Raw genomic sequence first — 25,300 nt, 5'->3', positions numbered from 1 at the left:
CAAAGATTATATATATTCTCATTTAAAACTTTGATCCACTATTGAGGCCCGGGCTTGTCAAACATTGGTAGTTCCTTTGTCGAACGCTAGGCATTTAGAAGTGTAAATCACAGATCTTTCGGATATTTATTACCTTAAAAAATGTAGGTTCCTTGTCGTGGCAGGTGTTGGCATGTTAAAGAACCTTAACTGCTATAGCTCAGAGCACTAAGCATAGGTCTAAATTAACCAACGTCACACCACATCGACTAAGACATCCACAGGCTGTGAAAGATAGGGTTTATTGTAGTCTTAACATTAACAACTAAGTAAACCCAAAACAAAACAGATTTTCCCCAATCATTTTTATTTAACAGCATTTTAAAAATAGATATAACAATGTAACTGCATTGGCTTGACATCTTTGGACTTCGGCATTTAATAGTCAAACCAAAATAATGTTTGTTCTAGTTGACATTGAACTCCAAATCAACAACACTAAATAAATACACAAAACAATTGTTTCTACAGTATTACAACACAAGCCCAACATTCTTATCCCCAACAAAAGCATCTGAACTTTCATCTCAGAGAAGTGAGATTCAATTGCATTAATCTCAACATTAGGTTGCATGCTTTTTCCAGAAAATAACAAAAAGCCACAGAAAACATGATGACAGAACGATAAGGATTTGGACAGTTTAAATAACCGATGGATTAACACAATCATACTCGTGGAATGTCAACAAAATACAATTCTGCATTGTCTGTCAGCACACAGTTATCACTACCAGAAATAGCAATTAAATTCCATCTTGTAATGAATCAATTTGGCATGATTGACTATTCCCATAATCCAATGCAAAAGAAATGCACATGCATGTACACAAACACACACACGGGCCTCTATCTATTTGCTAGCTGTCTGAACATAATCCATCCACATTTTTACTTTTGGAACAAAACAAAACTGTTCCTTAATACTACAATTAAAAAGAGCACAGTATGTAAAAATTGTCATGACTAATGAAATTGATTAATTAATTTTACCATTAAGCAAAGACGGGGAACAAGAAAAACAGGTAAATGAAACAACCTGTATAAAACAGACAAAATGAAGGTAGGGTGATAATCAAATAAAACAGACAAAATGAAGGTAGGGTGATAATCAAATAAAACAGACAAAATGAAGGTAGGGTGATAATCAAATAGAACAGAACTTGATATTGCAATTGTAAGATTCAAAACAAAATTAATACATCCAGAAAATGACAATAGATACAGGAATAACATCACTATTGTATGTGCAGTAGCTAGCACGGACAAAAAGCACCCTGGAGATGTGTTTCTGAAACACTATGCTAGGCATGGTGCCAGAACTAACCCCACCCACCCACTCACTTATAAATCTGTCACATAAACATGTACTATTCCCAGTCCAGGACAGAAAGTTTGTATATATAAAGTATAAATATTTATCTGATAAGATTTTGACATTTACAAAAACACAGACAAACACGTTTACAGTAAAACCTATTTAATCTGAAAACGTTTACAGTAAAACCTGTCTAACCTGGATGCTGTGCAGACTGTAATGTTGTTCCATTGTATTTGTTAATATTGTGTGATCTAAAGATTTTGGAGGTATGAATCTTATTTAGATCAGACAACTAGAACCCCCCACCCCCCGCAAAAGAATCTGGTATCCCCATTGCCTGTGGATTGTTTATCAAAACAAAAATACTAAACAGCTGATTTACATACATACATTTCACTCCCCTTTGATAATACAAATTTCCAACAAAAATACTTAATAGCTAAGCTGATATACATGTACATTTCACTCCCCTGTGAAACAAAAGCACTTAATAGCTATAGCTATCAAGATCTTTTAAGCAAATGTATTACATTTTGCTAAACCAAATTGCACAATAATAAACTGGGTTCACAAGAACATTATAATATGGGAATTGGAAATCTTTTAATTTTAAATCTTACCTAAAAGACGTGCTGCGAGAAGACAGAGGCAGGTGGATGAACAAACATATAGGTCATTCACGATTATATTGTGTCAATAAAATAGAAGCACAACCCAATACCATATCTTCTAATGTCTAATGAACTAAACCTGGCAATGATTAATTTACAGTATGGTCACATAAATTAGGAAATAAGCATCTTCTCATTTGTTGTTTGCAACCATTAATGCTGATAGTGGTAGCAAACTGAGTTTTAATGGTGATGTATTAGCTAAGCCAGTAAATTGAATGTTTCAGCATTAACAGTTGCAAATAACAAATAAGATAGCTATTCCCATTCTTATATAATTTTGCAGTATCTTGATGTTTTTCTCTTATTTTGTTCAATTTTGCCTTTGTTTAATAAAATGTTACAAAATGTTTGACGTTAAGTTTTTGCGTCATTCCAGGATGACATCACAATCAAAAGCTTTCCATCTCATCAATGCTCATTTAACTGCCTCAAACCTCCGTGCATTAACCAATCGAAATACAGATTATATAACAGTGGCATTTAACTGCCTCAAACCTCCGTGCATTAACCAATCGAAATACAGATTATATAACAGTGGCACTAGGATTCATAACTCTCACCGGTACTAACTGTACAAAAATCATAAGTTAATGGACAATAATCTCAAGACTTTAACAAAATGTGTCTCTAATGACCGATTTTGACAACAAAAAATTGTCAATATTTAGTAATATATATATATATATATATATATATACATATATATATATATATATATATATATATAAATATACTTTAGTTGATAAAAATCAAAATGACACCCACCCTCCCCCCCCCCCAAAAAGTTCACTGCTAGTGCTATCTCCATATTTACACGGTGCTTTAGGAAGTTTATCAACATTTTTGTGATGACTTCAGTTTAACGATTCCTTTATGATGTCACAATAAAGTTACAGGTATCACTTTGTATTGTCAACAAGTTACACATGTTTTATAACAAAATACCACAGGTTTAAGTTGAATTGTTCAAGTAATTACTCTCTGTTTAAGCTTGGATTCAAAAGATTTATAGGATTAGTCCTCTTTGGCTCCAAGAGCTATAATTTCATTATTAGTCCACATTTTAAAAAATGTAAAAATTTTTAATTTACACCCTTGCAATCAACAAAATGTTTGCAATACAGGGTGATCTTTAATTTGTTGCATATAGACCCTTCCTTGTGCATAGTTTGTTGGTTTTTCCTATGGGCACATGGCACATAAAATTAGATTTTCAGTTCATGTTGGCATCGACTTTCAGTATTTTTCAGGGTTTAAAGTTTTAATCAAAGTCTAAATAAAGAATTCAACTTCAGCTTAGCCATGGTAATTTTTTTTTTTTTTTTTTTTAAATATTTGAACTGCCTGATGAACCATGAAAACGTGGAGAAAGCACAAGCAGTAAATGATTGTTTTCTATGGAATGTATCGTTCTGATTTTCATTAACTATTAATAACTATACTGAATCAATAATGTGTGTTGTGTTTACATGCACCCAAATTGATTTTCATTTCTTGTAAGCAAAGGACACAAAAAAATAGCACCATTACTTGACAATAGGATAAGGAAAAAACCTTGGTAAATCCTCACAATTTTCTAACGATAATGAATATAGAAATGTTTCACAAATAGTGCACTGTCACTGTACAAAAGAAAACAAATAAAAGGATTTCAAATATTTTGCAAAACATGGAATAGAATTTTATTTTAGATTCCAGTGTGTTTATGCCAAAACTAAAAGAGTAGCTGAAAAAAAGTTTTCACCAAAATGAAACAGATTTATCTCCCTTGCGTGGTGACAAGTCTACACTGGATGCTCGTTTATGCGATTTCTTTTTGGACTGTCCACTTTGTACAGCACAGTTTTTGTCTGGAGGTCGTCCACTGTACTGACCATTGAGAGGTTTTGAACAAGACATAGTTGGTGATAAAGACTCAACAACTGGGTACACGAACACACAGTGTCCATTTTTACTAACTCGGCTAGGAACGGCACATTCTGCTGAAGCTACAGATTTTTTTACGGTTCTAGGACCATTCAAGGATTTGCTGGACTGTTGACCTCTGTCTGTGGGAGGGCTGGGACAGCTGGCCCTCTTTTGTGCCAGTTTGTGTGCTGACTGTTTATCTTTCCAGAAATAGGACGACAATCCATTAGAACCTGTCTCTGGCACTGAAGTTGGTGATAATTCTGTTTTATTACTGGTAAATAACAGACCAGCCTCGTTGTGACTCTCAGTGCTGATATTTTTCAAACCTTCTGGCACATTATGGATTTCTGCAGACTTGGATAAGTGTACTTTATTCCTTTTTTTCTTTTTTCTTCTCTGAAAATCTCTTTGCTGTAAAACACATAATACACTGATTTAATTGAGGAAATTGTATTTAGAACAAGAAGTGACTCACTTTAAAGTTTTGAATGTTTACTGATACTGTTTAAACTGTACAGCTTATGTTTTGTTTCTTCTACCTTTAAATCTGAATTGCATTATTCAGATGTGACCTTCTCTATAAGATACAATGTATGTAAGTTTTTTCTTATATACAGGTTAAAATCTGACCTGATCTATAGATCCATGGGCTACAGAGCTTACAGAACTGGAGACAGAAACAGAGTTGGCTGTCAAAGAAAATCAGTACTATGTTATTAAGTAAAGTTAGTGTACATAGGCAACCTACATGTATTAACAAGAAGTGGATCCATTAGCAATCTGCTGCAGCCATGCACAACACTTCAAAAAGGCTTGGAATTTCCAAGTTCACTTCCTTATCAAAGATTATACTATTACCTAGAGAGGATTCACTGCCGTGTTTCTGTAATTTGTTCTCAGGTGTCAGTAATTTCTTTTGTTTTGAGGCTCCTTCAGTGTAAGAATTTCGCCTAGGTGCACTGGAAACATCCATAGTGACTGGAATTCTTTCAATCAGTCGCCTGACCTCTGGTGGAAGGTCTGCAATGGAGGTCTTTGCACGGCGACGACAGAAAATGAGAATGCAGAACAGAACGAAAACCTCAACAGATGTAAAAATCACCTGTCTATCAGTGACCTGTAAGAAGATAATACACTTTCATGAAGTCTATGTCAAATAGTCATGTTAAGAGCTTTCAGATCTTTCCTACATCTAGGCTACTCGGTCAAATCTGCTTGGGAAGTCGGAGACAGTGTGAGAATGGTATTGCTCTCAGTGGTGCAATAGCTAAGTATTTAAGAATTTTATTATCAATTTATGTGTAGTATATTATATGTGTATATAAAATGAATATCCAGGTTGTATCTTGTATAATGCGTACCTGTTTGTTAAGGTCAGACATCTCGTCATGCAGTTTGTACACAAAATCTGTCAGATTATCTAAGCGGTGCTCTAGATAAATGATCTGCTCCTGTTGTTGTTTGTCCTGTTGAATAAAAACCCCATAGTATACATCCAGATGACAATTCAAAAACTGAAATCTAAATACCATACATCACTTTCTAAAGTAATCAAATTTTGTAATGAATTTGATCTAGTACACTGACTGAAGATTTTAAGTATGATAATTATACAATGTAAGTATACACTCCCCTGAACTGCATTATCTGCTATCACATTATTCCTGTAGCATGATCTGAGCAATGTCAAGACAAAATAATGTCTTGTATAAAAAAAATCCCATATAGTTGTAAAACCCAAGCTGTGTACATATCAAAGAAATGAACATGAAAGGGCTAAAAATTTAACTTCTGCAGTGTATAATTCATCTGGCAACACTAAAGGACTCATAATCGTGCAAATATTCTTCCTCCTTGATGTTCAGAAGGAAAGAATATTTCTAAGATATAATGCATTTCAATATATGACCAACTTATCAGCACCCTGGAGCCTGAACCCAGGGATCATGAACTTTACAGTTTTGGTAAAGGGCTCATTGCTCATTACAACCATGCCAACAGTTTGACTGCTTGATGTCCAGGAGTAAAGAAGATTTCTGAAGATCAGATATTAATTTGATGGTTTTGGCCATACCTCTCAGACTTCAGGGAATGAGAGTCCATGAAATTCACAATTTTTGTTCCCCTTCACTCATACATGTAGATGTTACATTATACCAAAATTGGTTGAAATTGGTTCAGCTGTTCCAGAGAAGAAGCTGAACATGTTAAAAAGTTTACAACCAACACACAACAAACAATGACGGACAAAAACAGAGAGCAATAGGTCCACTGAGAGTCAAGTGACCTAAAGAGGTCTTAGCCCATGTTCTGCCTCCCTTTATCCACATCTGGCAAAACTGAGTCAGTGATGCCTTACCCTAAACTCTGTCTCCTTTATCTACATCTGGTAAGTGATTAAGGCCTTACCCTAAACTCTGCCTCCTTTATCTACATCTGGTAAGTGATTAAGGCCTTACCCTACACTCTGTCTCCTTTATCTACATCTGGTAAGTGATTAAGGCCTTACCCTAAGCTCTGCCTCCTTTAGGTCCTTGGTTACATTCTCAAATTTGCCAGTCAGGAGTTTCTGCATTTCTTCTGACTGTTTCTTGAACTTCTGGGTCATTTCATCCAAAAACCTAAAGTTAAGTATTGGACAATTTTGAAATTTTTCTTTGACAAGTGGGTATATTTCATTGAGACTTTTTGCATGTCCTTCTGTTTGGTTCTGATATTTCTGTTAATATACCTGCTGCTGAGTGACACATTAGTCTCCAGTGCTTTGATTCTGTTGGTCAGTCTCATTATGGCCGTTTCACGTTTTTGAAGAGGCAAAATTGGGACTTTGACCAATCTGAGGTTTTTCTGTGGTGTGTATACAATTTCATCTGCCGACAGTGTATAGTTTGGTTCAGACTTTGTCTCTGCTGTGTGGGAGGTGGGAGGAACTTTAGCCTCAGAATCCTTCAGCCCTGTTCCTGTCGACTTTTCTCCCTCCTCTGACGTTGGACGGTCCTCTGTGACGGTGTCCTGAGAACTCTCCATCTGCACTGCAGTGCTGGTGCTGATGGAACCAACATTGACTTCTGGGAGATGCATTCTCTGCTCTGTTTTCTGAAAAATTGTAATGAACCACTGAATACGCTGGATACTTTCGATATGAATGAAATAGTCTCTGTAAAGGTATATAAATTCAAAGATCAATTTTCTGCAGTTCATACACTTCTTTGATGCTATGCATGTGCGACAACATGAAAGACAATGAGCTTAATTAAAACAAGAGGCCCACAGTCACCTGAATATTAGTTAAATGCTAGTATCACTATCCATATTTAAAAAATCCTGTTTTAATAAGTTCTTAAAACACAAATGCCCCCGAAAGTGCCCATACAGTACTGATAAAAGAGTTTACATAATATATGTTACATTAACAATATGTGACTATTTTGGACCCCTGAACCAAAAGTCAGAACCCCGGGGTTGTGAATTCACAATTTTGGTACATCCCCTTTTGCTTTTCCTAGTACAAAATATATATACTTTTTCTGACCCTTTTCAAAAAAGTACAATATTATATGGTATAAAAGTATCAATTTAAAAGTATACTTTGGTGTACTTTTTTGGTATGGAAATATGCATTTAGTTTTTATACACTATTGGCAAATCTTTTAAATGCTAAAGACAAACAATGATAATTTTTTACCCACCCTGGAACCAAAACCCCTACCCCTGGGACCATGAAATTTACAAGCTTAGTACAAGTATTCTTTTAACTTCAACTTACATGTAGTATCAATAGCAATAAAGAAAATCTTATCTACTGTTTTACACTTTAACACAGTGACTATGTTTTAAGTTTAGTCCCACCCTGGAGTCCGAACCTCTACCCTGGGGATCATGATATTTACAATTTTGGTTGATGCCTTCCTGCTCTACATGACTGCATTTAGTTAAGAGATTTTTGAAAATTGGTCCATTTTTGGTAGTTTCTGCCCTTCCCCTTAGTCCTGGGGGTGCATGAGTCCTGAAATTTACAATTTATGTTCCCCTGTCCCCAAAAAAATGCCTCATACCGAATTTGAAAAGAATTGGAAGAGTAGTTATCAAGAAGTTAAAAATGTTCAATTGTTAGCACACGATGGACGGCGATGGATGCAGACCAATAACAACAACAGGTCATCAGAGTGACTCGGGTAAACTAAAAATTTAAGGTCATGAAGATGTACATTTTCCTATAAATCTGTACATTGTTCATCTTGAACTTTCTCAAATGTATCTCTTAAAGTTTTGCTGTACTTTAGTAATGTATCATCAAAACCAAAATTCATACTTAATCATCAGTTACCATTGGATATAAAGAACAAATGGATTTCAATGATCAATTCATAATGTTGGTTCATAGGTATTTGGAAATAAATTTTGCTGTGGATGAGTTAGCACTGGATGTTGTATACAAAACAACTAAAGAAAGATTCTTTTCAACTACTGTAAATCTTGTACATTTTCTGGCTTTCCACACCTCAAGTAGACAATTAAGTTTTTGTTTATACTATAATCATTAGGGGTTTAATTTGCATGGTTTCCATGGTAGGGCCACACCAACAAATTCAAATCTTCCACAAGGCCCATGGGACACATTACTCACTTGAGTCACCTTGGCCCATAAAAAGATTTTCCCTAAATATATATATTCGCATGTAAAACTTTTATCCCTATTTGTAGCCCCAACCTACCCCCGGGGGCCATAATTTTTACAAACCTGAATCTGCACTATGACAGGAAGCTTTCATGTAAATGTAAACTTTTCTAGCCCTGTGGTTCTTGAGAAGATTTTTAAAGATTTTCCCTATAAATTTGTATGTAAAACTTTGATGCCCTATTGTGGCCCCATTCTACCCCCGGGGGCCATGATTTGAACAAACTTGAATCTGCACTATGTCAGAGAGCTTTCATATAAATTTCAGCTCTGCTGGCTCAGTGGTTCTCGAGAACAAGATTTTTAAATGATCCCATCCTATTTTTGCATTATTGTGATTATCTCCCCCATTAAAGGGGGCATGACCCTTCATTTGAACAAACTTGAAAGCCCTTCACACAAGGATGCTTTGTGCCAAGTTTGGTTGAAATTGGCCAGTGGTTCTGGAGATGAAGTTGAAAATGTGAAAAGTTTACAGACAGAGGGACAGACAAATGGATGACGGACAACAGTTGATGAGAAAAGCTCACTTGAGCTTTCAGCTAAAAACAGCAGCTTCACTTTATTAAAGAACAACATCTCTTGAACCGTGATATGAAGTACCAACTAACAAGCTTATTTTACACAAGCCATGAAATTTTTAAACCAATGAAAACAAATGACTCTACAACATTTACATAATTTTATAAGTGTCTACAAAATTAAAATCAATCATGAAAAAATTGTATTGATATAAGTGGTAGTTCATCTATTATCATTTCATCTTTTGCTATGTTCAACATACTGTATACCAAGAAATCTTCCTCTAGTTTTATTTTCCCCCAGATATATGAACAAATGATTTCATTCTGTTTAGAACTTACTAAAATCCATAATGCACTACTTTAAGTAAAGAATTGACATTCGCCCAGTTCTGAATTCAGGATGAAGATGAAATGGGAGAAAATAAAATGGGAACAAAACCCCAGAATACAGCATTTCATGACAGAACAAAATCCGATAGTCTGTGTAGCAAAGATGATGAAAGATAACAAAGATACTGGAACTTACACTTTCATCTGCTGACATTGGTGTAGAGGAGGGTGAAGCTGCTTCAGTCACTAGGCTGGTTGTTAGAGTTTCCATCTGCTGCAGTTGTGGTGTCTCCGATGTCGAGTCTGTGCTGACTTCAATAACAACACTTGGTTCTAACCTGGTCTTCTGACTGGGTTCCAATATTGTGGGGGTAGTTGACGACACAGATTCTGCTATTTCTGTAGCTAATGTGTTTTCCATAGAAACAGAGACTGTTGTTTTAACATCTGGAATTTCAGTTTTGTCCATTGTCTTGGTTGAGGTGGACAAAACTTGAGATTGATGATGATCTTGAACTTTTGTTTCTTTTGTTATAACTTTGATCTCCTCGACAGGAATTTCAGAATCCATGGTAGAAACCTGTGATACTGTTGAAATAGGACTGTCAGCAGTGGACACTGGTGTGGGGATAAAACAAGGTGACTCTGTGTCTGCCTTTCTCTCTGTTGAAGTGTCCATCATGTCAGAGGAAGGTGTGGTTAATACCGCACTAGTATCTTCCACCGTAATTACTTTTGTCACTGTGGATGATTCATGTGACCTTGACATTGAAGAACAAGTAGAGGGCAAGGTGAATTCTCCTGGTATGCAGAACCAGTTTTCTTTCAATGCCCTCACATAACTACACATTGACAAAGTAGAGTTCTGTCGTTTGCGTGTCTTATATCTGGCAGGAAGAATACATGATAAAAACATCTTATACAGAGAAGGAGACTTAGCTACATCTCCGCTCTGTATCAGCGAAACCATGGGGGGCTTCAGTTGTTCACTAGGCATTTGTTCATGGTCTTCAAGCTTGGTAACTATGGAAACAGGGTCTAAGGGATCTGGTTTCATTTCATCACAAGGAATCCCTAAAAGAATTCACCAAAAATATGTTTAGGGGTATTAAATTTATCTCAGAAACACATAATATAAAATCAATGTATGAAATCAAACAGAACTGTAAAGTTTCGTTAACTCTGTATTTGACCTGTGGGCACAAATTTTTATTTGTGGGTACTTAAATTTGAAACTGTAGAAGCTCAAAAGAATAATCAAAATTTTAGTAAAGTTTAAACCCTAGAATGGAAGCAACACTGAGATTGATAATGGGTCACATGCTTTAGATATTCTTTAATCTATCTTACCTGAAGTATGACCTGGCTTCTCTTGATGTGCAGGACTGGACGTGAGGGTAGGGGGCTGAGGCTGGATCTCTCCTTTATCTACAGGCTCATCACTGTTCTTCTTTGTTGTTATGCTGCTGATTTTGATAAAGAAATAATCATTTTAAAGCTACACTGAGACATTGAATTGGGGGCACACACACCATCAAATCCTGTACAGCCAATAGGATATAGTAGATTTGATCATATAACAATCAACTTCCTATCCCAGTGAAGATTTTAATATGATTATTTATCATTTGAATAAGCAACTGAGACCAACAGGCCATTTTAAAATATGACACCCCAATGATGATCGCGGTGATGAACTGAATGCATCACAATGATGATCACGGTGGTGAACTGAATGAGAATGACACCACAATGATGATCGCGGTGGTGAACTGAATGAGAATGACACCACAATGATGATCGCGGTGGTGAACTGAATGAGAATGACACCACAATGATGATCACGGTGGTGAACTGATTATACAGATCTGTACATTAGGTAGTTAGTCTTTTGTGACTGGGGATTGCTGTCATCATTCTGAGAGAGAGTGTTTATATCTACATTTGGATTTGAGATGGCCTGTGGAAAAAAACTCAGTCAAAACTGAATGAAATTCTGGTTGGAACGCTGACCATCATTTCACAGCAAATCATTCTGTTGATTTGTTACTGAGCTAGTCTTCTGTTCTGAGCTATTGATATGTTATTGTCACACCCCAGCTGTATGTTTTCATGATTCATGGGCCTGCCAGAAATCTGAAACCTTCCAAATACTTCATTAGAAACTCTATGAGCATTTTGGGTTTTCCTCTGCTACATGTACATGTATGTAAACATACCAAAACAAAATAGCTTTAATTTCCAAGTACTTTAGTGAATGTTTCTGTGCCATAACAATATGGGAAAAGTAGCTAACCCAAAGTTAACATGAAGAACTTTCAAACCACTTCTTCCCCATCAAAAAAAACAAACAGGTAGAGACTCAAAATGAATTACAGCTACAAGCAAGATTCACATTTCAAACAAGTTCTCAATAAACTTTATCATTAAGTCAATCTTTTATGCATGAAATGAATGCTACAAAACTTAGGCTTACTCTGCAGTTGGTTCACAAGGTTTCATTTTCTCCAGCGCTGCAGTCTTATTCACTTCAGCAGTGCCATTCAAGGGCAGAGTATCTATCAAACATAAAAAATGAAATGATTTACAATCAGCTTATTTTAATATGCACAATCACTTAATATCCTACAACAACCATTTTTCATTGCTCTATAAAATGCTGCATTGGTTTAGACATAATTTGAGAGAGTTTTCATACTTACTGTTGAGCTGTGAGTTTTCCTTTTTCTCCTCTACATTTAGGACCTTCTTCACCAGTTTCATTACAGTATCTATAATTGACAAAAAACATGTTTTATCCCTTCAAATTCATATAATGTACAATAATATGTACTGGGATCATGAAAGTCAGAACTTCTATCCCAGAGATATAAAATTTACTATTTCCAATTGGTAGAGGCCTTTTTGCTCTACATATGTATGCATTTAGTTGGTTTGTTTTTTGTTTTGTTTTTTGTTGTTGTTGTTTTTTTTTTGTTTTTTTTTACCAGATGTGCAGTTGTAGAGAAGAAGAGTTTTGAAAATTGGTCCATTTTTGGGCAGTTTTCCCCCCTCCCCTAAGGAAATTTACATGATATGTTCCCTTTGTACCGAAGATGCCTCATACCAAATTTGAAAAGAAATAGAAGGGTAGTTATCAACAAGTTAAAAATGTGAAATTTTTAACACATATTCAAATAAACATTATGACCATTTTGGCTCCACATGGTACCAAACCTATTCCCCTGGGATCATGAAATTTACAATATTAGTAAAGGGCTATCTGCTCCTCCTAAATATCCATTTACTGATAGTTTCAATTTAGTATCAATAGCATTAAAGAAGTTTTACACATAAACACTACACTGTATATACCAAGTTTGGACCTGCCCTGGAAACTGAACCTATACCCCAAGGGACATAAAATTTACAATTTTGGAAGAGGCCTTCCTGCTCTACATGAATATGCATTAAGTTTTTCTTAAAGATGTGCAGTTGTAGAGAAAATTTTTGAAAATTGGTCAATTATTGGCAGTTTTTGCCCCTCCACTAAAGTCCGGGGATGCAGGGGTCCTGAAATTTACAATTTATATCCCCAAGATACTTCATACCTAATTTGAAAACAATTGGATTGGTAGCTATCAAGAAGAATGTTCAATTGTTCATGAAAGATGGACAACACATGATGGACAACACATGATGGACAACACATGATGGACAACAACGGATGCAGACCAATAGCAATAGGTCTTTTGAGAGATCAAGAGATCAACAGATGAATTAAACCCGGAAATTAAAGGTGTGACCATTAGAGTTCAGATTTTATAGTAACTGGAAATACATGAAAATATTTACAACATCCTGGGATTGTTTTAACATGTTTTCTGAGAATTCATTGGAATAACTCTGAATCATTTTCTCAAAATCATTGTCTGATTGTCTATATTCCTAACCGAGTTATTTGTTATTCTTATACTCAATCAATTTATTTTCTTGCAATCCAAACTAAAGCTCAGATGAATACTTCAAAGGGAAATATAAACACCTAATCAAAATGACCACACAAGCCCCAAGCATTCACCATAGAATTGATGGCTAGTACACACTACCACCAAACTATCAGGAGGAAAAAAAAATGAAATATGTTTTATGGGACCCAAATATCAGTTCTCCGGCGGTCAGCAAATATGGCCAATTTTCTGTTTTTCAAAAGAGATTTTGTCTGTATGAGATCTTAAAACGATGAAAGTTTAAGACTCCACACTTTTATGAGTGATAAGATCTTGAGAGATTGGAAGTTCGAGAGAACAAGAGTAAATTTCCTTTGTTCTATAGAGAAAAAAATTGGGTCCATGATTTCACTTTGAGAGATCAAGAACTTTGAGAGATTGAAGTTCAAGTCATTTATACCTTTAGCACTGGAGAACAAGTTTTTCGGTGAATCAGTTCCCTCTGCACTGTCAAGAGCTACAAAAAGAGTATATAAAACAATTAAATATACCTTCACAATTTCATTGATAATGGCATTCTGAGGTAATAGAATAGGAATATTGATGATGGAATTCTGAGGTATCAGAATATGAATATTGATAATGGAATTCTGAGGTATTGGAATATGAATATTGATGATGACATTCTGAGGTATATGAATATTGATGATGGAATTCTGATGTAATAGAATATGAATATTGATAATGGAATTCTGAGGTATCAGAATATGAATATTGATAATGGAATTCTGAGGTATTGGAATATGAATATTGATAATGGGATTCTGATGTAATAGAATATGAATATTGATGATGGAATTCTGAGGTATCAGAATATGAATATTGATAATGGAATTCTGAGGTATCAGAATATGAATATTGATAATGGAATTCTGAGGTATTGGAATATGAATATTGATGATGACATTCTGAGGTATATGAATATTGATAATGGAATTCTGATGACTCAGGTATTGGAATATGAATATTGATAATGGAATTCTGAGGGATTAGAATATGAATAGTCTCCCTTGTGACAGAGTCCCCCAACCCTTACCTTCACCATTGTCTCCCCGGTGCTCACCCTCATCTTGATGAGTGTCCAGGTCATCATCATCATCATCATCACCTAACTCCACTGGTATTCCATAAGCCCTGCATAACAAACAATGATATAGGACAAGCACTACTTTTAGACCCAGATTTAATAGCAATTTCTAGCACGACAAGTCAACACACATGTTTGTAAACATTAATCTTGTGTAATACTATGATCATAGATTATAGATACCTGTACTTTGGTTTTAAAAAAAAATTATTTAAAAACCCACTGATGTAGCCCTCATATATGAATTCATGGTAATTCAGATGTTCATTATCTGTTAACAATTTCTTTCCTTATTTACGATGAAGTCTAGTCAAATGTTTCAACTTCGGTGTACATGTAAATCGATGTTATTCACATACTCTGATAGAGGCAAAGTACAAACAATAAAATAAATCACTTTTCCATATATACTGGTACAATTCGTGTGTATGTTGTTGTGGGAGCTACTATATATAGTACATTAGGAGACACAAAGTTCCACATAAACATACAAAACTTTATATGAATGTAAGGAATCTTAGCTATAAGGAACTATACTTGTCGTTGTACAGATATGTCTATATACTTGGAATTCCTTATAAGCAAGGCACTGTAATATCCTGTACCAATCTTATACATGTATGGAAAATTATTAAAGTTTTAATTCCCATATAAGCAAGGTACTGTCTATATATCCTGTACCATTCTTGGGGAATAAACACTTTAAGAAGTGAATCAAAACGGAATAAGTATTCAATATTCAAAATACAAAATGTGTACAGATGTGGGGGTTACCTGAACATTGTCAGTGGACAGAAGTGTTCCTCCCCGTAGTGAGTAAGCATCACAACCTTCACATACTTCACAAAAAAATTATTCTCCACTTTGGTTCGAAACTGGTCCAGGCCTCGGGTCTCTGTTAACGTGAACACACCCAGATTGTGGTACTCTTTGGCTGGGTATCTGTTTTGTGAAGGAAAAAATTGTCCTCAACTAAGCATATCAATAAAATCGAAAGCTTTACTTTCATTTTTCTGTTGATGTATTCAAACCTTATCTCAAAACTTACAATATATGATGCAAACAATGCTAATGAAATAATCAAAATCAATTTGAACCATACAGTGTAGTTATAATGGGCCCCAATTGTAAATACCTTTAATGTGACTGCAAATATTTCTTAAAAATTTCTTCAAGAACCAGTTGATCTTCAATAAACCATTTAGACTTACCTGTCACTAACACTGACACTAATGTTCTCTGGTTGAGAAGAAAACAATTCAAAACTGCCAGCTTCAATTTCATTGATATAAATCGGTTCACACAGCTCAATCACAAACCTAAAACAAGCAATACACATTTATACAAAAATCAAAAGGAGACAGGTCAATGTAGTCTATAGTAATAGTCTACAGTTTTTCTGCTACAATGAAAATGTGGATCCACCCACCACTTTTTGCTGACAGTACAAGGGTTGATCATGTAGTCATCTTTATTGCTAGTTAAAATTCGGTCCACATTCTCGGCCTCGGGGTTGCTGCCCAGAATCTTGGCTCCGCAGTCTTTAGAAGCATAGTTCACTTTCTTCCCATTCTGTTTCTTGGGTGCTGGAACTCCTTGTTCTGATATCTCAACTAAACAATATGAAGAATTACAAAAATACTGAATTATAATCCCCCACAAAATATACACATACTAGGTATCAGATTCAAAGTTGATTCAACAGTCAATAAGCTTAAGCAGTCAAAGCCTATACCCCTTGGTGGCACAGTCAGAGTAGATGCGCTAATTAGCATATTCATGATTTACACTTCTTCTAGGTGTGAAAATGGATAAATAGATTTTCATATTTTAGGGCAACTATAAATCAGTGCTCTTGTTTAACCACCAAAGCAGCGAAAATTTGAATCCTGCTAAAATGAGATTATGTACAGTAAACATTTCATATTTGAAATTTATTCCATCCATTTGATAGGTACATGGAAGTAGTCTGTATCAAACACAAATACACACAGCAAGTACAAATGCTTGTCTCTATTTACTAGATAGGTAACATACAGACTACATAATGTACTATGTACCTTTCTGCTTGTTCTTTTCTTCTTCAGCTAATGCTTTTTGTCGCCATTCAGAAAATGTTTCAAAGTCTTTTTCAGCAGATTCTTCCTTAAATATTAAAACACAAAACCAGGTCAAGACAGTCAACAATGATATCTTGATAAATTTTATTCTAAAATTCTGTATACAGTACTCTTTTATTACCTCTTTGACCCCGATTTGAGAGGTCGGGGGTAAAATTTCCCCCTGAACCTGAGTGGAAAACCCCTCTGGTTGCTGCGGGAGTTTCTCTTCACTGTCTGTTAATGGAACTGTGGAGTCCTGGGTTTCTGTGTCCGGTGTTTCCCTGGAACTCTCTGGTTCTGATTCGTTGGGGTTTTCAGCCTTCCTCTTAGAACTGTTAAAGAAACCAAATACTTAACAACAGATGTCTGAGTAGAAGAGAGGTCATCAAGGAGGAGGACATTGTCAGATTGGGTGCATAATATCAAAATTTGCTATGATCTAGTACGGATATCAAGGACTACCTGTTATTGTTCAAAAATGTGTCCTAGGTTAATTTCTTTGAAAGGTAAGTAAAACATCAAAGTACTTTAATATCTTTACAATGACCACATACACTGTATAAATAATGTGACAAGTTATTGAAATCTATGTGTTAAAGTTCAATGTGAAGGTCATGAGATCAGAGAATTACATTAATGTCAAATATCAATACCTTGTCTTAAAGTCTTTTATTATATTTAAAACATATGGGTAAGGGAAGCAGTTTGTGAAAAGTAAGTCAATGTCAAGGTCACAAGCTCTACAGAGTCATAAAAAATACCTTATGGTACAAAATATACCCAAAACTGCTGTTCAAAATTCTCAAAGTGGCTAAAAGGTCAATGTTAATCTGAAGTTGGTAAGTTATAAAAGTTGTTATCATCCACTAACAAGTAAAATAAGCATGTGAAATAAAAACCTTAATCTTGTTTTCAACAATGCTGAGGGTATGGCTATCATTTCAAGCTAAATATTCTATAGATTAAAGGGGCATTGGCTGTCATTTTGTCACCAAAAATTGAATTCAATAAAAGCGACTCCCATATTTCAGTAATAACACCTATCCGTATTTCATTATTTCAAACACTTTTTACCTTCAAAGCAGACACATGAATATGTGATTTTGGTGATTAGATAATGATTGTCTTGCCTCTAATTCTAATTCTACACTAAAACTGGTCATCTAACATAGTTTTATTAAGTTTCTCTTCTTTTTGTACAAAATTAACATTTTTTTATTAGTCATTAATATACATTCCCATGCCATTGAGAGATTTTGAAGAAAAAAATGGTTGTGATCACTTTCACAGCTAAAAGTATACAATTTCATTACGAAACATTCCTACATCAGAAGATGGAATAATGAATGTTTATATGATTACATGTGATGTGTTAATCAATAAAATGTTCTCCAGCCAGAGAAATCAGCACCCCACCTGTCTGTGTTCTCCGTTGCTTTGTTCTCCTCCACTGCATCCACATTCTCAGAATCCGGGGAACCTTTCACAGATGTCCTGGAATTTCTGTTTTCAATTGCTATTGCCTCTGTCAAATCTTTGTCAGTGCTTTCTTTCTTATCTCTGCATATTCATCAAAATATTAAATAATTAAATCCCAAATACAGTCTTCTTTTGAATATATCAAATTTGTGGTATTTTCATTAATATTTTCATGGAATGTGTTTATAACTAATGATATGCTATCACCATTACAGTATGCCTTATTTTACTGAACAAAAGAATTGAGGATAAGTTAATTACTCTTGCTTAATCTGTGTTTCTATCCTGGGATCGTTTTCTGGGGGTGTGGCAGTATCTGAAGAGACATCTCCCTGTGAAATAAATTGTGAGCGATTTAATTCATTTCAAAAAGAATAGCATGTATTGTCATAGTCAGTGTCAAAAACACTCTTCACTGATGAAATACATAAGAGATACCTGTGGAGCACATTTGTGTCATGAATGATAAATCACAACAATAAATCATACAGCCACATGTATCATTCTGACAATTCACCTTTCTTACCCCTACTGCTCTAATTCTGTTTAAACTAACCCATATTTTACCGCCTGGAGTTTTTGTGAATATTAGCTTTTCAGTTTAAGGTAAAATAAAAAATTCATGTACACTAGCATGTCTTACTCATATCACATGCATCATCATGACCCTTAACTTCATATATGACAACAAAACAGTCATTGAAAGTTGACTCCAAGATATAATCAACACATATGACATACATTATAACAGGTCATACATCATCATGGAAGTCGGTATTTCCCTTATAAAAACAAAACAGGCTTCATTCATAAGATCTGTAATATCAATGTACTAATCTATATAGTGAAAACAGACCTCAGCATACAACTACAAATGTTTTATCTTGAAGGAAATGGTATATACAAGAGTAATATATCATCTTTTGTGCTCGTCATTTGACATACGCTATAGTGCACAGCCACATCTTCAGACATCGGAAATTGATTTTTCTGTACAGTAACGAGACAGTGGTCTGAGAGGGCAAAACCAGCAAGCTAAGCTGGAGTACTTTCCACTGCTTGTACAGAAAATTAGTCTGTAATCTGATTAACCAACACGACCCGTTAATAACCTTAACGGAAAGTTGGCACCTGTTACTAGGCAACAGATGGTGAAATTTCCAGCTTCATTTCACATAAAAATGAAATTTACCTGGTCATTGGAGACTGTCACTTTCTTTTCTGCTTCGTCTTTTTTCTGTTCACCTGACAAATCATTTGTTGTCTCTTTGGGCTATAATTATAGGATAGATTTAACTATTACAAGTATAGATTCATTAGTCACTGAAATTGATACAATGCAGTGACAGAGACAGTTTAAGCATTTTAGTGACTCAGATTTGTATTCTCTGTAAATACATATTGATATTAGGTCAATTCAGTTTGTCAAAGAGATTAAAAATAATCTAATAAATCTGCCTCCTCCACTTATTACATGTACATGTAGATTTTTAATGAAAATTGAAGAAGTGATCTACCTATTTTTTTTATTTATTAAATACTCATTGCTCTTATCACTTATTACAACTAGGTAGGTACTTTATACAACACAGTATATGCACATCAATGAAGCCAATACTATGGAGCAAATCTGTTATCAAAGTACATGTAGTTTTTCATGAATCTGATATTGTATTTGGTTAGACTGTCTCAAGTCTCTATAAAAAAAATTTATTTCTCGTATGTGCTCTCTTTCATGCCTCTTTGTTTTAGAACAATTCTTAAAAATTCAGAAAACATTTTTAAAAAAAGAAAAGAAATTAGCATAAAGACTTAAGCAAGTCTAGCATTTGGCATATGCTGGCAATTATGTCTGCACAGCCCTGCAGTTTGAATTGCTGAGGTCAAGGCAGTATTATAAAATATAACCTGTTAGTCATGCATGTTTGACTATCTGCATTTAGAAGCTTCTAAGTCAGTTCTTCAGAATGGGCATTCCTAATTGCTGTAAGCATTCTTGGGCTACCAGGAACAATATTTGTTTTCAGACATAGTCCTTAAAACTATATATTAGTTCTTATTAATAAAAACCATCATGGCCACCATGTTAAATAAAAAACCTCTGGTTTAGTCCAAAATGGAATTCTTTTAACATGTGGTTGATGGGAATTTCAATGCACATTTTGATTTCAAGACCTTCAGAATGAACCTTAAAATAGACATTTATAGGATTTATTTTTTGTACACATGACACTAGCTCTCACATACATGTTCATGTAACACAAAATGTACTGCAGTTGCACATGCAGACTTGTGTTTTTAAAAGGCAGGATGAACAGTTTTAAAATTAAAGCAGACTATATATATCAACTAAAAATTTATCACTGATCCTGTTCTTAATCAGATCTCACCGTGTTTTGGGGGGATTTTTTTTTTTAATTTTCTATCTTCAGTGGTTTTATCTCTGTCTGACTGATATTTTGATATAAAATACCAATAACACTGCAATCACCTGGTTCGTACTAGACACTCTTATAAACCTGGTGAAATGTACAAATCTCCTTCTTTACCTGCTGAACGATTTATCTTTGTTGGGACGTACGGAGGAGTGCACCAGGACATAAGGTCTCCCCTGCTGATAACCCACAATTAAATAAAGCATGGATTTCATTCACGATTGTAATCAAGTAATACGGAAATCTATTCATAAAAAAGATCACGTTATCAAAAGGATAACACTCCCTCCTTATGATGAAGTCTAATGAGAATATGTACCTGCACCCACAAACACTAACGTGTGTAGTCATTAAATCAGTAGACATCTTCTCTAAACACATACAGAGTTTTCTTGTCAACATTTTGTAAAGTTCTCTGTTCTTCTACCTGTTTCTGATTTTCTGTGCTAACATTCGACTCCTCCCCCACCAGTTTACCATTCTCAGCCCCACCTCCCTCTCCTTTTAAAACAGTCTGGTCCCCACTGGAAAACCTGTCAAAATATCAAAGCAAAACAGTTATTGTATTAAGTTTAAATGAGAGACAGTGAGAGAAGGCAAAATCTTTTGGCATTAGATATACATATACTTAACATTCCTATATTCCTTTTTGTACATTACATTTATAAAAGTACATGTACTGAAAAATAAACAGTTATGAATCTATATGAGTGGACTTGTTGGTTTGATGGGGACAGCTATTTCACTTTTGAAGAAATGTATAAACCATTGACTAACTGTATTCTAGGCCATCATCAAATCTGTTTCATGAATGGAATTTAAATTCCTTTCAACCTTTCAGAAAATCTTGACCTAAATATTTACACAGTGACAGAGGTAAACAAAATATTACGGTATGAGCTCAAATGTCAAGTACAAGGATACATTTCATAACATGGTAGCACAGGCATAATCCATCACCTGAGTAAAAGTGAAAAAGTATCACTACTCCCAAGGAGTGTTTGATTCAGAATTAACTGGGAGTTCGTGAGTTCGAACCCTGCTCATGCCATGGCCACGTCACACCTAAGGCATTAACATATATAGTGATTGCTCCTTTGCCAAACGCTCGGCAGTTAGAAGTAAGAATCACAGGTCTTTAAGATATGACCTTAAAAACTGCTATTGGCATTGGCAAGTTAAAGAACCCTCACCCCAATGGCCCTGAGTACTAAGCATAGGTCGAAATTTGTAATACTTCACCAACAGCTAGAAGTCTCAATATGAATGAGGAGACATAAAGCAAGCAACCAAACAACCGTTAATTTGTGTGAAGAATATACATTTTTTTTAAAAAGTGTTGAGGAAAAATATGTATATGGCAGAGAAATTAATCTGTTTTCTGTAGTTTTGTAATTATTTACCTTCAAATGAAGAGTGCATTTATATATTTTTCTAAAGAATAGATTGAGAACTTTCTGGAAAGGATATTATAAAGTTAATTTTATTGCCATGTCCACTTGAGATGTGTAAAAATGTGTATCTGCCATGAAAGGGATTAAACTAAATGTGTCATACAGTTAACATATCAACAGTTGCTAGTTCAGGAGTCTTCTCACATCATAAATTAATCAGCCTGGTTTATTACATTAGTATAATATTTATAAAATGAATGTTGATAATGATACATGCTTTGGCACCCTAAAACAATTCAGGATGGTGACCTGCTTTAAATACAGGTGAATAGTCAGAAAATGAACTTTGCTTTGTACATACACAGACATGTAGATAAGTATCACTGAGGCACACCTTGCAAACATTACATCATCATGACAATTAACAAAGTACGTGAATATCATGTCACTGACACGAGGTACTTTTGACTTTGTCACCGACAGAAGGTACTTTTGAATTTGCTTATTTTTACTCTTGGATCAAAGCTATGTGACTAATTCATAGTCTCATGTTTATCTTCTACAAAGTCAGCAATAAAAAGTTTAGAAATATGCACTGGAACTAAAAGCAAGGAAGAAGAGAATATAGCCTTAAGTAGACTCTCCAAAGGAGTACCATCTCAAATACAAAGCATTTTTTACAACAGAATATTGACAGTTTGATGCCAAAATATATGTACAGTTTATGCAACATCTGGATAAGTTTTACTGTAAAATTATACAATAATTTTATTAATTCATGACAAAAAGTTGATTCATTCATTCAGTATTTTAAACAGAATATCTCACATTGAGAGAAATCCATGTTCAGTTTATGTATAGTTCACTAGTGTTAAAATAAATGATTATATATGATGACGTGGTAAATGTCAATACAAAGACAAACATGTAAGTTGAGCCGATATGAAAACTGAAAAAAACAATGGGGGCCCCAGCTCTTGTGTTCTCACAACCGCAAATTGATTATTACATTTACATACTATATACCACCTGAAATATATATATATATATATATATATATATATATATAAATGAATCATTACAAAATTTGTTATATTTTGATGAATCAGCTGTTTTACCCTCTACAGTATGATTTATGTCAGACTCTGTTATGATACTTGCTACAACTATAGTCTAATACATGTCAATTCAAAGAATGTCTGCCAAACTGTTTTGACAGTTTATAATAGCGAGCTTTTAATAGCGAGCAAAGCTCGCGTCGCAAAGCAACACGAGCTCGCTCCAATGATTACGCAATTGAGTCACGTGATTTGCTCTTCATCAGCTGAAAAATGATGGGGACTACCCATAATGCCTCCGGAAAAAAGTCGCCGTCACTGCGGTATACTTCAATGACAACCCCGTAGATAAAACAAATAAATAGTTTGGAAAGTACCACAAATGATTTTAAATTCCAAACAAGCTTTCCCATACCTTCGTACGTTTTGTTGTGGGTAACTGATTGATTTGAAAGAAAAAAATATCGCAGCTAATGATGACGTCACAATGCACTGTTTACATCAACTGCGTTATATTTCCCGCGTTAAATGAAATGCCTAAAGTTGTGTTGTAAGATGTCATGGGTCTTCGCTCGACTCAACAGTCACACCGTATACATATTATGTATAACATAAGGGGCAGGGTCAAAAGTTCCCATGATTATGTCTGCATTAAGAAATAAATTTACATAGTTTTCATCAATTAATCATCATTAAAACTAAATAGGATGAATGTTGGTCCAAATCAATTATCAAGAACTAATACTAATAACAATCTAATATATACCTTTTCTTATTCACCAATGAATGTGTAAATGTAGTCTAAACAACTTCATTTGTTCCCCCAAAGATGTGTTATTGTTGTCTGAGAACAGAAATTTAAGCGAGTTTTTACCCCTCCCTCTACCAACTACTTTATTTTAGATTTTTATCTGACATTGATCTTTTGATCTCACCCCTAAATTGACTGCTTTTGAATAAATTTATTTCCATTGACACCTTACTTTACAATGTAAGTGTATAAGATAAAGCATAACAGCAAAGACAGCTATTTTATAAAGAAAGAAGTTTCAGGAAAGATTACATTACTACCAACTACATGTAGATGCAGCATATTGGGAAACATGTACGATTTTCAAATATGGCGTTTACAACATCAGTGTAATACCAAGTACTGAACATGAATAATAAACTAGGTGCATTTTTGCAGTTTTATAACATCATCTCTTTTTCTGAAAGTCTTAACTAAATATTCACACAATTTGATAATTACTGGTTTGTCTTAATTAATCATCAACCAAATAAATTCATCCTTACTTGTTAAATATATAAAGTTCTTGTTGAGCTTGGATATATCATGAAAAAAACATAGCAGATTTCCCTCTTCAATATATAGAATGTGCAATGAGTGAGGAAATTAAATTCATCTTCTGTACAATTGAAGTAATATAATTCACATATTCTTTTGTTTCTTTGTAGAGAGATTTTCTGACCATTAATGGGTTTTTTTTCTTTTCATTAAACAATTTCAATCTGTATCTTCCTCTCTGTCTGGTGTTCAGAATCACCCGACTGTTTACAAAGTATGACTTGATACGTATTATGTAAGGTTGAGAACAACTAGTAATACATAAATGGAACTTGTTTTAGATCTATTTGAACTTTTAAGAAAAATAAGAATGAAATGATAACAACTCATCCATCATCATACCTGTCCACCTCATCTCAGCTGAGGAAGCTGAATGGATGCTGGTCCAACACCAGCAACTTTTTTTTTTTTTTTTTTTTAACAACAAAATCATTTTGAAAATGTAAGCAACGCCCTCATTCTAAATTTTTAGATACATGGTTTAAAGATTTACATATTACACATTCTGACATGTGTGTTACAGTTATAAATGCACAAGTCGATTCAAATTCATGTTTTGTGATCTTACAGCAATTCACTAGAGATTCGAAGAAAAAATAACTTACCCCAACAACAGATTCAGTAAAATCAGATATATTAATCTGTCTGATTTCAGCATTTTCTTCAGACAAGCCTATTACATCTTTTTACATTTCAAAAGCTTGACCTGACCGACTTTTTCCTATTCAGGCTATATTGCAATGTTGACTATGTAAATTGGATAGTTCAACTTCCGGCGACGTGTATCAGCATACTACGCATGTGCGCCTGGAAACCCCCTTTCAAGGGTTAATAGGTCAGTGTAAATATAGGTCAATGAGATTCTTCAATACAGCTGTAAAAAGTAGAAACATCATTTACATTTGTTACTCATACAAATATCTTAATCTTCTTT

General features: G+C 34.5%; 1 protein-coding gene across 2 annotated transcripts; it reads right to left on the bottom strand.

Annotated features, from left to right (window-relative positions):
- Positions 1-327: 327 nt before the first annotated feature.
- Positions 328-25,158, bottom strand: LOC125679772 (SUN domain-containing ossification factor-like). Of its 2 annotated transcripts, none has more exons than XM_056156293.1 (22): positions 24,972-25,158; positions 20,994-21,099; positions 19,324-19,404; positions 18,393-18,463; positions 18,069-18,212; positions 16,792-16,984; positions 16,611-16,695; positions 15,980-16,163; positions 15,762-15,869; positions 15,325-15,492; positions 14,500-14,597; positions 13,864-13,920; positions 12,177-12,245; positions 11,951-12,032; positions 10,825-10,940; positions 9,671-10,548; positions 6,674-7,038; positions 6,452-6,563; positions 5,304-5,408; positions 4,801-5,059; positions 4,573-4,631; positions 328-4,353 (listed from the first exon to the last, which is right to left on the bottom strand). In XM_056156293.1, exons 1-22 carry the CDS (start codon positions 25,022-25,024, stop codon positions 3,772-3,774), a joined length of 3,975 nt encoding a protein of 1,324 aa, XP_056012268.1. In that variant the 5' UTR covers positions 25,025-25,158; the 3' UTR covers positions 328-3,771. The 2 variants fall into 2 exon arrangements, with proteins under 2 accessions (XP_056012268.1, XP_056012269.1); XM_056156294.1 differs by having other exon boundaries at positions 10,825-10,937.
- Between the last annotated feature and the right edge of the window lie 142 nt (positions 25,159-25,300).

Source organism: Ostrea edulis, chromosome 2 (genome assembly GCF_947568905.1).
Source record: "Ostrea edulis chromosome 2, xbOstEdul1.1, whole genome shotgun sequence".
Classification (NCBI taxonomy): Eukaryota; Metazoa; Mollusca; class Bivalvia; order Ostreida; family Ostreidae; genus Ostrea; species Ostrea edulis.
Note: the sequence above shows the minus strand (reverse complement) of the source record. Positions and strands in the feature narration are given on the sequence as shown.